The following is a 16,770-nucleotide window of genomic DNA, read 5'->3' on the forward strand; positions in this document are numbered from 1 at the left end:
ACTAAGATCCCACATGCCGTGCGGCGTGGCCAAAAAAAAAAAAAAAACCTAGGAAGTGGCAGATCCAGGATCCAAACCCAGGTCTCCAGCGACAGGGTCCACACTCCTCAAGAGTGTGGACTCACTACCTCTTTCCTTTCAAGCCAAGGAGAGAGGTGGCTTCCAAGCCAGGAGACAGGGGTCCCAGCCCCAGCTCTTCTTCCAGATCCCTAGGGTCAGTGTAGGCTGCGTCCCTCCCTGGGCTCGTCCTGGCCGCCTCCGGTCAGAGCCCCCGGTCCACCAGGAGGGTGAGTGCTAGAGGCGAGCTGCCCGGCTGGGCGGGTGAGCATGGTGGTGATTCCCACCCCCAGCGGCCCTCAGACACGGCCCAGACCTTCCTGTTTGCACAGGGTGGGATGGGGGCATGCAGGGTGGTCCCCATCTTCTAAACAGTTTGGAGAAGTCCCTCCAGCTGGCCAGCTCCTTCCCTGGAGACACCTTCTCAGCTTTTCCTTCCAACTGGAGCCAAGAAAAGCAAATCCCCTCCCCTGACAGGCCTCCTACCTGCTGGACCCACCAGAGCACCCAGCCTGTCGTAGGTCTGAGTCCAGTCCCGGGAGCCGGAAGGCTGCCATGAGCCCCGCCCGGAGCAGGATTGGGTGCCTGAGGCCAGGCAACACGTGGCTTGTTCAGAGGGCATTTGAAAGCCACCTCCTCAACTGCGGATGGACCGGAGTCCTCTTCTGGCTTTTGAGGAAGGATCTCAGATCTCAGATCTGTTTTGGCAGCTGAGCCGCACATGATCCTCTCACGAGCTGGGTTTGAAAACCTCCTCCCTGCTCCTCCTACTCTGTGTCTGTGGCTTTGCTTTTTCAAATGCGGGCAGGAAAAAGGCTGCTAAGTCTGGGAGGCTTCCAAGGTGGTGGGAGGTGAGTAGTAGTCTCAGCCCAGATGGGAGATGATTAGCAGACACTGGAAACCAACTCCTGGTCCAGCCCTCTCGCTGGAGATGGTATAGAGGGGCGGGGCTGGGGGATGGGAGGGCGGCTAGGCTAAAACCTTCTCCGTCCCAGCTTGTATCTGACGTGGTATGTTAGTCCCTGGGACGCAGCTGACATTTGGGCCCCAAAAGAGAAAAGCGTGTTGGGGAGAGTTTCCATGCGTTGGTGGTGCTGTTAGGGGTTGAGATGGTAGCTGGTGGGAGGAAGCTGTTAGCGAAAAACGGGGCGTCCCAGGGCATGTGGGGTCCTCAGAGATCACCCCGCCCAAGCCCTCAGGCTGCACAGGAGGAGACCCAGGCCTGAAGGGCAGTGGAGTCGGGGGTCACAAAGCCACTCCTGCCAGAGATGCAGGGCAACCCAGGGAGAGCTCTCCACACTGCTGCCTCCACCCTCAGACCTGCTCCTGCTTTGCTCCACCCTAGAGGCGGGGCCTGGCCACACTGCACAGGCTGCCACCACCGGCGGGCTGGTAAGTCTGAGAGCTGGGGCAGCACTGGCCTGGACACAGGGCTATCTGTGAGCCCTGCTCAGAGACTGAGGACAACAGAGGCCTGGGAGCCAGAGTAAGGGCCACACCCTGCACGGTCCCTGCATCTGGGCCTTCTGGTAGCATCTTTCCCCACCTCCCTTTCACCTTTCCTGCAGCAGCCTGTCTGTCACTGCTGTTGCTGACCACACCCCCAAGGCAGGTGAGGTGGCCTCCCAGGGAGGCCCTTCACCCCAGGAAGGAAATTGTTCTCAAAGTAATTCTATCTGGGGTGGGGTTAGTAATCTCCAGGCATCCACCAGGCCCCTAAGGGACTTTGCAGCCTTGGAAATTCACCTGGGCAGCACCTATGGCCTCTCCACCCTGCCTTCCTCTGCTAACCTGCAGGTCTGGTGGCCTTAGAATTATCCCCAAGGCCGGGACTGCAGCTCTTCATCAGAACCTCTGCTGGCCATCCAGCCTCGACACCCACCCCCGGCCAAGTCAGAAGAGTCTGGCGGGGTTGCCTGCAGGTCCCCCGGAGGCCTCTGCCCTCACAGGCTCTCCCCAGAGGGAAGTCAGGGACTCCCACCAAGGGCTGCTTTGCCATGGGCTGACTTCTATGCTGGACTGGGAAGCCGTGCATATTGATAAAGCCTCGTAATTGATAAAGCTGAAGCTTCAGGGCCCCATCCCCGGGGCCAGGAACATTTTGTAGTCATTTTCTTTTTCTTAAAGCAGGATCGCAATATTGATATTGATTTATTGATACGAGTTTACTGAGCAGAGATTCTGCATCTAATGTTGCATCTTGCGAGTTAGGAAAAGCTCTAAGACTTTGGTGAGTTGGCTGAAACAGGGACCAAAAGGAGGCCCTCCACAGCAAATTATAGAAATGCCGGATCCACTTTGGTTTCATGTAGAGAAAGGGATTCAGAAGCTTGGGGAGACTGAAATGTTGGAGTGGATTTGACATCTAAGACCTACTCTCCCACCTGGGAGGGTCCAGAAGACAGACTTCTCACCATGACTGTGAGGAATGTTTGTGAGGGGAGCCCTGGCGTTCTTAAGAGCTCCCTGATTGTTCTCTGTCAGCCAGACCTCTGGGTGGGAGCTGCAGTCACCGCAGGTTGGGAAACCTAAATGCAATGGGGGTAATTGGATCGGGGGTGGCAGGGGCCAAGTGACAGCATTCAACGCCAAAAGCAAGGTGGGCGTGGCTACTGAATGGCCAGCAGATCAGAATACTCTGACTCCTGCAGACCTGTGGTATTGACCAGTTGATCTAGTTGGCTGGATCGTGGTGTTCCTAGAAGTGAAATAGGAAGCCTCCTCAATTCCATTCTTTGGGCGGGGGGCACACTGTGAGTCTTGTGGAATTTTATTTCCCCGGCCAGGGATTGAACCCTGGCCCTCGGCAGTGAGAGCACGGAGTCCTAACCACTGGACTGCCAGGGAATTCCCTACTCAATTCTTGATCTGTAAAAGCAGAAAAGTTCTAGGTCAAGAGAACAAACATCTAACCTGAATCATAAAAACAGGCCCGGCCTCTCAATCAATATCCAGACTTGAGCCAGTTTACAGACCCAGAAGCCCTTGAATGAAGAGGAGGCCAGGTCCCCTTGAAGAAGGACTGTGGCATACTGACAAAAATGTGTACTGTTAATCATTGGCCCAGCCTTCTCAGAAGGAGAAGATCACTGTATGTTGGGCACAAGGAAATAATCAGAACTTTCAGGAACCACTGGACACGGGCTCTGAACTGACACTGATTCCAGGGGCCCAAACATCCCTGTGGCCCACAGTCAGAGTAAGGATGTCGGGTGATCAATGGAGTTTAGGCTCAGGTCCACTCATAGTGAGCCCAGTGGGCCCCTGAACCCATCCAGTGGTTATTTCCCTAGGTCCAGAATGCACAGTTGGAATAGACATAACCACATAGCAGGCAGAATCTCTACGAAGTCTGGCTTCCTCCTTGGCTGGGGGAGAGCGAGGAGGACTTCTCATTTTTTAGTCGAATCAGTTCAGCTCAGTGTTCTTCTAGCCACCCAGCCATCGGGCTAGATACCTCTTTCTTAAGTAGGCTTCCCGCTTGGCCAACGGCTGTCCTGTAACTCCAGTCGCCCACCAATCAGCAGACCTGGAGTGAGCTGTCCACGCATCCTCCCCAGCGCCTCATATCTGCATCCCCCTATCTGCGTCCCGGGGGGCCTGTGGGAGTGAATCATGGGGGCGGGGTGGGCTCTGGTGGTGGAAGCCTGTGGAGGATCACGGGCAAGTTCCTGTGAGCTGATGTAAGAGGGCAGTGGGGCTGTCTGGGGACAGAGGAGCAGCTCTGTGTCTGCCAAGGGTGCTTCGCTCTATATTAAGAGCTCAGTACATCTGTTCCTGGGAGAAGCTGGTGGTCATGGAAAGCTGGGAGCTAGAAGATGTTCCAGTCCAGTGGGATCTGCCCACTCCTTGTGCAGCTGATATCCCCTGGGTGTATTTGCTCGCCCGATGGTAGGGGTGTCATAGCAAGCTGTAACCTCCCCCCACCGAGCACGTTCTCCAGTCTGATGTGGGAGTGTCATGGGAAAGAAGCTGGAGGCTGTGTTTCCAAGTGCAGGGGCCTTCCAGGGAGTGGGGAGGGGCAGTGGCTCTTGGAATTATTAACAGTCCTCCTGCGTAGTCCTGTGCTCTGTCCGTAGCTATGTTGAGCACACATCCTGAATTTTCCAAGACAGTCCTTTTTTGAAAAAGAAAAATTGGGGGGGGGGGCCTCTCCATGTGGCTTGCGGGATCTTAGTTCCCTAACCAGGGATTGAACCTGGGCCACGGCAGTGAAAGCACCGAGTCCTAACCACTGGACCACCAGGGAACTCCCAAGATAGTCCTTTTTTTTTTTTTTTTTCCAAAGATTCTGTGTCATTGCCCCCACAGGTACAGTAGAATTACTACCAGTAGCAATTTTTGATTAAGGAAAGATATCAGCAGCATCTGTAGGGTTTTTCCTTCCTCTCTGTTCATATCCCATTCCCTCTGAGACAAAGCAGAAACTTCCAGGGCTGCTGGACCAGCAGGGACAGGACCCTGCTTCTGCCCATCTGGGGCCAACTTGCCCTGGGCGGCCCCTCCTCTGAGCAGTCCGGCAGTGATGCTGTCCGGCTCTCCCTGGCATCTCACTGGATTCCGCCAATCAGGGATGAGCACATAGACCCCAAAGACCTGGGACAGCATGAGAGGACAGGGTGTCCTCCCCGCCCTCCTCCTTTTCGAATCCCGCCATCATTCAAGGCCCAGTTCAAACCTACTCTTCCTTGAAGTCGTCCACCATCTCTCTTCTCTCATCTTTCTTTTTTTCCTTTAACCAGTACAGTTTTTATTTATTTATTTTACAGACACTTAGGTAGCCCTTCCAAGTGCTGGGCACTGTGGTTAAGCGCTTTATAAGAATTAACTCATTTAACTATCCTAACAATCTGATGAGGTAGATCCCATTGCTACATCTGATCTGGAGATGGGGAAACTGAGGCACAGTGACCTTTCTGTTAAACAATTCATTACTTACTGGTTGGTTATCATTTTAGAAAAAACTTTGACTCACCTTGATCCATATTCTGCCTTCCAAAAAAAAAAAACATAAAAACACACAAGACAGGCTAAGAGCTTACCTAGGATATGGTATGGATACACCTCAGATTCACTGACTCCTGGGTGAAGAATTTTTTTTAAAGGATAAAGATGGTAATTTAATAATGATAAAGGAGTTACCTCATCAGGAGGACATAACAGTCTGAAATGTTTATGCACCAAATAACAGATCTTCAAAATACATGAAGTAAAAACTGACAGAACTGCAAGGAGAAATAGACAAATCCACAATTATAGCTGGTGATTTCAGTTCTACTCTCTCAATAATTTATAGAACAAGTAAGGATATAGAAGACTTGAACGACACTATCACCCAATTTGACCTATTTGGCTTTTAGAGAACACCCCACTCAACAACAGCACTATGCAAAATTTTTTCAAGTACACATTAAAACGAAACATAACCTAGCTAGAACATAAAATATGCCTGGACCATAAATTATGTCTCAATAAATTTGAAATGATTCAAGTCATACAAAGCATATTCTGTGAACATGATGGAATTATGTTAGAAATCAATAACAGATATCTAGAAAATTCCCAAGTACTGGAAACTGTATACCCAGTTCTAAATAACCCTTCTGTCATACAAGTAATCAAAAGGTAAATTAAAAAGTATTTTGGCCTGAATTAAAATGAAAACACAGTATCTCAAAATATGTGGAATATAGCTAAAGTAGTACTTAGAGGGAAATTTATACTCCTATATCAGAAAAGAAGGAAGGTATCAAATCAATGACATCAGCTTTCACTCTAAGAAACTAGAAAAAGAAGAGCAGATCAAACTGGGTGAAGATTTGATGTGGTCTGTGGCTGAGTTTCATCACCATTATAATTTCCATGACGAAACCAAGTCTACTTTGATTCCGCAGAGGGGGTAATTTAAGTCTGTTCTCATTGCTTCTCATTGGATTCACATCTTTAATTTTGTCTATCAATGGGAGAGAGTTTTACACTCAACTTGTCCTGCTCATTGACAAGGAAATAAAGGCAGGGAAACAAAGGGAAACAAGACAGCATGTTGAAGATATCTGAAGAGTTTGGGTGACCAACCATGCTGATTGCCCAGGACTGAGGGGTTTCCTGGGACCAGGGGTCCCATCTCTTTTATTTATTTATTTATTTATTTATTTATTTATTTATTTATTTATCTACTGAAGTATAGTTGATTTACAAAATTGTGTTAGTTTCAGGTATACAACAAAGTGGTTCAGTTATATATATATTCTTTTATATATATTTATATATAACTTTTCTTTTCTTCATATATACATATAAAACTGAAGATTGTTTTCCATTATAGGTTATTACAGCATATTGAATATAGTTCCCTGTGCTGTACAGTAGGTCCTTGTTCTTTATCTACTTTATATATAGTCGTGTGTATCTGTTAATCCCAAATCGTAATTTATCCCTCCCCCCGCTTTCCCCTTTAGTAACCATAAGTTTGTTTTCTATGTCTGCTGAGTCTGTTTCTGTTTTGTATATGAGTTCATTTGTATTATTTTTTTAGATTCCACATATAAGTGATACCATATAATATTGGGTTGGCCAAAAATTTCGTTTGGGTTTTTCCATAACATCTTGTCTTTTTCTGTCTGACTTACTTCACTTAGTGTGATGATCTCCAGGTCCATCCATGTTGCTGCAAATGGCAATATTTCATTCTTTTTTTATGGCTCACAGTCCATTGTATTTGTCTCTCTTAGATCCCTTTCTGCATTTTGTATTTGTAGGCTTTAGTATTATCTCACTACACTCAGTTAGTCCCTTGTCTTCTAGAATGTGAGCTTCCTGGGGGCAGGAGGCCACCACTGCCCTTCCGGGTCCTGCTCCCCAGTGCCCATCACAGGCCCAGCATGACCAAGGGCTCAGTGAGTGCTGGCAGATGCACCCTGCAGAGCTCTGTCTGGAGTAGGACTGAACCCCAAGAGCAGGGACCGTGCCTCTCTGGTTCCACCACCAGATCCCCAGCAGCTGGCACAATGGCTGGCCCCGGGCAGGGGTCCAATGCCCAGTTGTGGAAGAAGGGAGGGGTGGGCACCATGATGCCTTGGTCACCTGCCCCGTCTTACCTTCTGCAGAATGTTTGCCGCCCGCAAGAAGCAGCGCTATTGGCCATTCTCCATGGAGTGCACAGGCACGGAGGCCCACATCTCCAGCTGCAAGTTGGGCCCTCAGGTGTCGCTGGACCCCGTAAAGAATGTCACCTGTGAGAATGGGCTGCCGGCCGTGGTGAGTTGTGTGCCTGGCCAGGTCTTCAGCCCTGATGGACCTTCAAGATTCCGGAAAGCCTACAAGCCAGAGGTGAGGATGGGGCAGGTGATTTGGCCACTTGGCACCTGAGGGGGAGGGCTGGTGGTTAAGGGAGCAGAGAGGGACCCCCAAGAGAAAGCAAGGAAATGCAGACCACTTTTCTAGAGGGCAGGAAGGCAGAGGACACCTGTCAGGGCCAGCCTCTCCGATAGATGCCACCTCTAGGGTGTGACAAGAAGCTGAGCCCCTGCCTCTAATCATTAGCACCCCTACCTGTCCTTCCACTGCTGCTCTATTCTGAGGCCAGTGTCCCCTTTGCGGGGGACAGATACACTGGAGAGGAACATGCCTCATTACTGACGTCACAGGCTCCGTGTGCTATCTGTGGACCAGCATGAAGGGTGGGAGTGGCCACCTGGGGCTCCTGCACAATTCCTAGAGGAATCAAGCATCCTGGACCCTTTGGAAACACAATCCAACCGTCAAAAGCACGTGAGATCAGCAACTTTCCAACAAGTTTTGGTTTATTCTGCAACAGAAAGGGTAACAATTTTTAAAAGCTGTCACCGTGATAGTAAATGGAAACGTGCCATCACCACGTCTGTGTTATCTGTACTCGTTATCACGTTATACGTTTGTGAACCAGCCAGTGTGTGTGCGTGTGGGTGTATTCAAGAGATGTCAGTGTACGTCTGTTCACGTCAATTACATCCCCACTTCAACTGACTGATTCCTTAGGACAAGCGAACTATCCCAACCATTGGCAGGCTTGACACATCCTCTGAATACGAGAAAGTGCACTCTTCTGTCTTCCCTTGAAAATCATTAGGCAGCTTTTCTTTTTCCTACGCTCCTCTTTTCATATATCCACAAAAGGTCTCTGTGATGTGCATACTCTGGAAACTGCTAATACGGGCCGGTGGGTGGGAAAAGCGCCTGGGAAGAGGAGAGAGATGGGTAAGAAAGAGAGCTAATCACTTAGTAGGGATTGATTCCCTGTATCAGACGAAACCTAATTACTTGGGAATCGGTCCCCTGGGCCAGGACAGGTTCCAAGTCAGCTCTGATCGCATTAGGGGTAAGATGAGAGAGTAAACTCTGATGGGGGCAGATGGTGTGTCAGGAGGGTCCAGGTGGGCGGGGGTGGAGTGGAGGGCAGGAGTCACAACCCCTCCCCAAGCCGAGGCAGCCTCATTCTGTGTCTACTGTCCCTTCTCCATGTCTCTCCCCCTATCTACCCCCTCTGCCCTCTCCAATCTCTCCTCTCCGTCAACATCTAATGACCTGCTCTTGGACAGGGGCTGATAACACTCATCCAGTGGAAACGAGAAACCCAGGCAGGAGCCGATAAGCCACACTGGGTGCCCCCTCCCAGGCTGGGGTGGCATATTTGGACAAAAGAAGAAGCCTTAAACAAAAGGAGTGAAGTGAACACAGCAAGCCCAGGCATCAACCGGAGGGTGTGGGAACTCTCTGGGGTGTCTTCCTGGCACTTCCGGCCGGCAGCCAGCCCTGTCCCCCTCCATCCCCACCAGGGCCACCAAGCTGCACAGACCTGACCACACATCACACGTGTGCAGCCAGGCCACACAGGCACGCCTGCAGCCCCTCACTCCCCGCCTCTGCCGCGTGACTTGACAGCCACATCCTTTCTACAGCCTCAGCCTGAGCCTCTGAGCTTTCCTCATGTGTCATCCAGAATACCAGGCCCTACTGTTTTGGAATTCCTCTTACTGTGTGGTTGAAAGCAAGGGAATCAAGTTCATACCAAACCAATGCAAAAAAAAAGAGCAAGCAAGGCTTACATCACATTCTCCCTTGGTTTCTTTCTTTCCTCCAGGGCCAGCTGACTCTGCCTGGCCTCTGCCAGATAGGGTAGGGTTATCTGGGACTCTGCCTTACGCTTGAGTCACGGATGGTCCGCTCCATGGGAAGGGGACCCTGACATCCAGCTAGAGAGCTTGGGAAAGGAAATGGGGGAAGGGAGAGGTCACGGTTCTACAACTGTCAGGGGCTGGGGCCAGCAGTTGTATTTGTCATGTTTTCTAAAGCTAGACTAAAGTTTCTTGAAGCCAGTGTGGGTTTTGCACCCCTCCCTGTCCCTCTTTTCTTCTCCCTCTCATGCCAGGGTCTGTCCCTGAGGTCTGTAAATCTGGGTGGGGACCTTGGCTCGAGGATGGAGACACAGGCTCTTGTTTGATGCCTTGGCCCTCGAGATGACTGCTGTATGTTAATGCTTGAAAAACACCACCTCCAACCAGGGCTGCCTCGTTCAGACCGTCAGTGGGTGGGATGAAGGGAGTCCGGGGCTGAGGACTGCACAGGCCAGAGTGGAACAATGACTCTGGTCTGATCCAGCACACATAGAAGGGCTGCACAGTCACCCTTTACTCCTTCTGTGTTGAATCAAATGGCATCAGCAATAACTCAGAGCTTCACAGCCTTCTGAGTTCCCCACCCCAGCACACACACACACACACACACACACACACACACACACGCACAGAAACGGATGCAAAGCAGGGTATGTGGGCAGATGGAGTCAAACGACCCGTCTCCCATCTTGAAAGGTGTAATCCAACGGGATTAAGATGCTGGTGGAGAGTAGGTCTTACTCCTGTGCAATTAAAGAAGCCTCATAAGGTGATTAAGGCTTCCAGGCTGTCAGTGAGCAAGTAGGCGTAACTAAACTATAACCACCTACTCTCTCTGCATGTCTGGTGGGGCTGCATCTTCTGAAGAGTTGGGCTGATCTGGAAGTGGAGTAGAATCGGGGTGGCAGGAGCTGGAGTGGTGACTGGTCATGAGCCCAGCTGCAGGACCGATGTCGGACGTAACCAGTGGGAGGCTCCCCATCCCCTTGCCACTGCCGATCTCCAAGTCTTGGCCGCCTCAGGGGGTCCCCGCCCTCTCACTCTCTGTCTTCTCTCTGCTGCCTCTCATCTGCCTGCAGAGCAGGATCCTTGCGGTGTGGTCCGTTTAGCGCCCTGGAATCTCCCCCGGGGCTAGACCACAGCCCTCTGTTACGAGCAGGATAGAATTATGATCCATTTGGAATCTGCAGACTTTGGGGGTAGGAGCTTCTTTCTGTAGCTCTGAAGCTTGAGGTTCTGGAGTGAGGGGGTGGAGGGAAGTGTTGGCGTTAAGGCCCTCGAGCAAGTATGGGGTGGGGTGCTGGGCTGATGAGGGTCCCTGATGGGCTCCCCAGTGGTCCAGGACGAAAGGTCCACGAGAAGGCTGCAAAGGGAGCGCACGGCAGAGCCGACCATGCAGAGTGAGCATGCGTGCCTCACCACCCCTCGGGGGGCGCACGCACAGATCAAGCGCTGTCAGCTCCTAGCTTGGTGCCCGGGTTTGGAGCGGGGAGGGGTTGGGAAAGGAGGGGAGTGAGCTGCACTCAGCAGGACCATGTGTCTCTTCAGCAACCCCTGGTGCGGTTGAGAGGAGGTGCCAACGTCGGGGAGGGCCGCGTGGAGGTGCTCAAGAACGGAGAATGGGGTACCGTCTGCGACGACAAGTGGGACCTGGTGTCCGCCAGCGTGGTCTGCAGAGAGCTGGGCTTCGGGAGCGCCAAAGAGGCCATCACAGGCTCCCGGCTGGGGCAAGGTAAGGCATGGGGAGGAGGTTCTGTGGCCTCTCTTCACGGAAAGTGTCACATAAGGGAGCCCAGCCGGGGCTGGCTGGCCTCATCCTTTCCAGGCTCTTCTTGCTTTGCCTCCTCCCTCCAGCAGCTGCTGCTCTATTAGACAATCCCAGGCCTCTCCCCAGGCAGTTGGAGCTGGAAGGGCCTTAGGGAATACTGAGTGCCCATTTTATGGATTTGGAAGCTGAGACCCAGAGAAGGAAGTAAACGACCAAGATGAGACAACATATTAGCACCCAATGAATATTCTAATAGAGGTCTACCCAACTCCTAACCCAGTGCTCCCCACAGCCCCACTGAGAAAACTGGAATTTCCAGGTCCTTCCCCCAGGAGAAGACCTCAGAATTCATGAGGCTATGGACCACCCCGGGCACAAAAGAATCCTGAATGTCATCTTACTTTTCCACCCTGAGTTAGCACCACAAACATTCTGTCCCTGCCGCCAGAGACTGGGAACAGGATGCCCTGCTCCCAATGTCATGAGATGCTAACAAAAGAAGAGGCCTGGTTTTTATTAAGTGTCTCAAACAAATCTTTCCTTTGAGCAAAGAACAAGAGTATAGGAGGCTTTCAAGCAGGTCCCCCTGTTGAGAGGAATGTTGTAAACATGACATGGCAACACAACAGATAACTTCCCCTCCTGACCCCCATGAAGACCACTGCTCTCGTCCAGCCCTGGTCCTGCAGAGGGTGGAGTCTTTGCCCCAAACAGACTCTGCAGCCCAGCGAGCGTCCAGCCCCCCCGCCCCAGGGGGACTTTGTGTGTTGAGCAAAGGAAACCAGTCATCTGCAGGAATCTTTTCAGTGTTGACCCCCAGGGAGGCTGCTGCAGACCGGGGGCTGCCGTGGTTGGGAGGGGGTGGGGAGGGAGGAGAGTGGGCTGCAGACGAGGGTGGGCTGTCCTATCCCGTGAGGAGAGGATGCTTCCACACTGTCAGAAATAACACCACCGCCCCACAGAAAGGAGTATGGTGAGGTCATTGGCCACAACCTGGAGGGAATAATAGCCCAGTGGACCCGAGAGACAGTCTTGGAATCATAGATGGCGCTGCTACAGAAGAACTCAGAGGTCATCTCGTCCAACAGATGAGGAATCTGAGGCTCTGGAGAGCAATCCGGAGGTCACACCTATAGTTAGTGGCAGAGAAAGATTGAAACTCAAGTCTTCTAACTCGCAGATGTGGGCTTCTCCCTTCTACCCACCCGTCTCAGCCCACTCACATTCAGAGTATCTCGACCTCCAATCCCTGCAAGCGTCCTGGGGTCTCCTGAAGTTTGAGGGCCTAGCGTGGGCTAGAACGTTGCTTCGTGCCAGGTCAGTGACCCCTGTGACGATCTTTCTCCTCCCCTGTCGTGGTGAGCTCTTTGCGGTTCCCTTGGATCTGGAATATTCCCACAGTCCATTGTACTAATTGGCTAATGTGTTGGTTTGTGGTCTCCCCAGGCCTACAGGACAAAGACCACTCATCCTGAGGAAGAAACAAGCACTGGATGACATAAACATTCCATTTATCATGGGCGTGTGCTATTTGACCTAATTATTTCACTGCCCAGAGCAGCCAAAGTTTTCCCAGGGCCCACGGGACTCTGGGAGAAAGAGACATTTGGCATTTTCAGCGCTGTCCTTGAAAGAACCATTGGATGATTTATCATCTTCTGCCACGTTGGCCAGGTCAACTCTGGTAGGCAGAAAGGGAAAAGTCCACATTTGCTGTCAAGCCACCGAGCAGCCAGGGTCCATCCTCAGCCCTGCCTCTAGCTGGTGGACCAAGTGACCACACCCACAGCGAGGGTAGTGAAAGGGCAAGGGCTGAGGGGCGGGCAGTCTGCGTCCTGGCCCTGGCCCTGCCACCTACATGCTCGGTGAGCTTGGGCAACCTTCTGGGTCTCAGATCCTTCACTGGATTCACGGTGTCTGAGGTTCTGTCTGTCCAGCCTCCTGGGATTCTGAGACCTGCTCTTATCACCAGCATGGATGTTAGGTCAGAGTCAGGCACTGTGCTTTGTGTGCTGAGATCCCCTGTACACATCTGAACTCCAGCTGTCTGTTCACACACCTGGCTCCCACCATGCCTGGCTCATAGTGCTCTGGAGACATTCGTTTTATCAAGAATGAATGAATGAGGGACTTCCCTGGCAGTCCAGGGGTTAGGACTCCATGCTTCCACTGCAGGGGGCACAGGTTGGATCCCTGGTTGGGGAACTAAAAGATCCCACAAGCCTCGCGGTGTGGCCAACAAAAAAAAAAAAGGAAGGAATGAATGAATTAGTTCCAGTTGCATAAGTAGTGTGAGCTGAACAAACACTTGGTAAAGAAGTGCCAGCACTCCAGACCCACGCTGTCCAACAGACATGTAATGTGAGCCACATATGTAATGTTAACATTTTCTAGTAGCCGCGTAAAGAACAAATAAAAAGAAACAGGTGAACTTCATTTTAATAATCTATTTTCCTTAATATTATATATAATATTTCCAAAATATTATGATTTCAACATGTAATCAATATAAATGCTCTTGATGAGATAGTTCACAGGTAGGGTACTGACTCTCTGAAATGCAGGATGCGTTTTGCACTTATAGCCCATCTTGGTCTGGACTGGCCACATGCCAAGTGCTCGGCAAGGTGGCAGCTGCTGCACTGGATGGGGCAGCTCCAGAGCAGTGCCTTTCAGACCCTTTTGCTTGAAACTGCCCATCAGAAATACTGACAGCACATGCAAGTAAAGCCGAAACATAAGTCTCTGGAAACAATGCTTACCTTTATAACTTGCAAAACACTGTGCGTTGTCCTAGTCTATTCTACTGTGATCTTCAAAATCTGATGGCAACCTGCAGAGTTGTTTATGGGTCCCAAGTCCATAACATTGTTCTAGCATTGGGCTTCTCCCCAACATCCTGCTCCTGCCCCAGGCCTGTGGTCACCAGGGCCAGGGTTTGCACATGGGGGAAGAGCAAGGCCAAGGTGAAGGTGGGGGGAGGCATCATGACTGGGAGGAATTCAGAGGACAGTCCAGAACCCAGGAGGAGGGGAAAGCTGGAGTCAGGATGCAGCAGGTCAAACCCAGCTTGACAAAAGGAGCCAAGAGCCCAGAGACGCCACTGGGCGAGGGCTGGGCTGGACACCCAGGCCAGTGTCCTTCAGCGACACCTCGCACCCTGCCCAACCCACCGCAGGGCTGGGTGGTGTAGGGAAGAGGGTAAGAAACCCTGGTCCTCCCACCTCTGTGCTCTGCCCTGGTGTGCCACGAATGTGCATGCTTCAGGAAAGTGGGCCCTGCCCTCTGGGGCCTCATCCCCAGGTGTCTGTAGACAGCCACAGATGTCGGTTTACATAAGTTAGGCCAGAAGGAGACTAACCAGTTGTTAGTTGGAGTCTAAAGCGTGTTAGGCTCTTGCGTGAATCTTTTCTCTCCTGTCCAGTCCTGTAGTCTAGCAGTCCGTACGCGTTCATTGAGTACTGTTTGGGCTGGAGCCTGGAACAGAGAATTCATTTATTCCACAAACATTTATAGTAATGGTTTCTGCTCTCCAGGAGGTCACATCAAGTGAGAGAAACAAGAAATAACCCCAGTCAAAGCGCTTTTACACTAACAAGTAGGTGATGATATATAAGAAATAATCCTGATAATAATTCTTACTATTTACTGAGTCCCTGGTAACTTGACACACTTGGTCTCATTCAGTCCTAGTAATCCCAACCGTGCAAGATAGATATTGTCTTTGCCCTTTACAGATGAGGAAAGTGGAGTTCCTAAAGGTTCCATCACTGCCCAAGGAGACACAGGCTGCATCCACTCTCAGGCTGAGCGCCCAGCTCCATTGCCTTGTGAGCCAGGGAGGGGCGTAAAGAGTAAATGCTGCAGACGAGGGTGAGGTTGTTCAAGCTGAGCCACAAAGGAGGAAGGACTCACAGTGATCCTTGAAGGCAGGCCTCTGCTTAGATGGGCAGAAAGGAGGAGGGGTTCCAGGGGGCAGGAGCAGAGGCAGCACCCCTAGATGAAGGGGAACATAGGCGCTTCCAACAGCTCAGCTCTTTCCCACAGCAACCCTCTGCTCTTTTCCAGCCGAGAGTTTCCTCTCCTGACTCTCCTGAATGAGCTTCAGAAACTCAGGAAGATCGTGCTGTGGGGTCAGACTGCCTGGTTTGAATACTGGTTCCTCCATCAGCCCAGTTACTTCATCTTTGGTCCCCTGTGGGGACCATTTTGTTGGGGTGATTAAATGAGTTAATATAAACAGTGTGTTTAGGACAGAATCCAACACATAGTGAGTGCTCAATAAATATTAGGTACCATCTCCACCACCATAATCATCGTAATCATCATCATCACCATCATCATCATCATCACCATCACCATCACCACCATCATCACCACTACCACCAACACCATCATCATTACCACCAGTACCATCATCACTGTCATCATTGCCATTATCACCATCATCACCATCATCATCATCATCACCATCACCATCACCACCATCATCACCACCACCACCAACACCATCATCATTACCACCAGTACCATCATCACTGTCATCATTGCCATTATCACCATCATCACCATCATCACCATCATCATCGTCATAATCATCACCACCACCATCATCATCACCACCACCACCAACACCATCATCATTACCACCAGTACCATCATCACTGTCATCATTGCCATTATCACCATCATCATCACCATCATCATCATCATCACCATCACCATCACCATCATCACCACCACCACCAACACCATCATCGTTACCACCAGTACCACCATCACTGTCATCATTGCCATTATCACCATCATCATCACCATCATCATCATCATCACCATCACCATCACCATCATCACCACCGCCACCAACACCATTATCATTACCACCAGTACCATCATCACTGTCATCATTGCCATTATCACCATCATCATCATCATCACCATCACCATCACCACCATCATCACCACCAACACCAACACCAACACCATCATCATTACCACCAGTACCATCATCACTGTCATCATTGCCACTATCACCATCATCACTATCCTCACAATCATCAAACAAGCCACTGCTCTAACTGGATACTCAAATCCAAGGTTGCTCTGTGTTTCTGAGCCCATCTTAATTCATGAGCTGTGGCCCTGCTTGCTTCAGAGTCTCTGTTGGGGATCTGTATTTTGCATAGCCTTTCCGCTCTGAGTCCTTGGATATTTCCAGCCATAGTGACTGATGTGTTTTTATAAGTTTTATAAAATTCCAAGGAATTGGAAGCTTCATCATTTATGAATTTCCAAGGAAATGGAAACTTGGCTCTTGCCTATTACAGTGGGTTGCTCCTGGAAGTTAATTTTTGGGTTCAGTGAGCCTAGATACCAGGTGTCTCCAGAAACCAAGAGCCAAGGGTCCCTCCTTTGGACTCCAAAGCACAGGAAGTCACCTCCATCTTTCTCATTTACCACATGATATTACAAGTCTTTGTGTAAGTGTCTGCCTCCCCCAGGCACTAACTGTGAGCTTGTCATGGCAGGGCCTGCCTTGATTCCTCTGTGAGTTCCCAACACCTGGCACAGAGGCTGACATCAGCAGGCAGTTGGTGAAGTCAAGGACATCCATACAGATGCTGCTTGCAACACTTCCTATTTGCCAGGCTCTTGTTGGGAATTCACAAGGCACACAGACATAGTGCCTGCCCTCGTGGGGCCTCCAACCCAGTGGGGAAGCCGACAGATGTTGAACAGGGTGGCACTTGAGTGCAGTGTGAAGCAAAGCGCTCAGTGGAGGCTACCCGAGGG

The 16,770-nt window shown here is 50.8% G+C and overlaps 1 protein-coding gene and 1 non-coding gene across 2 annotated transcripts in view; one reads left to right on the plus strand and one right to left on the minus strand.

Moving 5' to 3' along the window:
• The window catches only part of LOXL2 (lysyl oxidase like 2), a 104,832-nt gene that overhangs the window by 52,695 nt on the left and 35,367 nt on the right, over positions 1–16,770 (plus strand). Inside the window, exons 5-6 of the mRNA XM_036856404.1 lie at positions 7,164–7,386; positions 10,758–10,941. Of these exons, the coding sequence (XP_036712299.1) occupies positions 7,164–7,386; positions 10,758–10,941 (407 nt within the window). The remainder of the gene's footprint in view (positions 1–7,163; positions 7,387–10,757; positions 10,942–16,770) is intronic.
• Positions 4,235–4,306, minus strand: TRNAE-UUC. Its single transcript has one exon. It is a non-coding gene; the product is annotated as a tRNA-Glu (tRNA).

The sequence above is a fragment of the Balaenoptera musculus genome, chromosome 6 (assembly GCF_009873245.2).
Source record: "Balaenoptera musculus isolate JJ_BM4_2016_0621 chromosome 6, mBalMus1.pri.v3, whole genome shotgun sequence".
NCBI classification, from domain to species: Eukaryota; Metazoa; Chordata; class Mammalia; order Artiodactyla; family Balaenopteridae; genus Balaenoptera; species Balaenoptera musculus.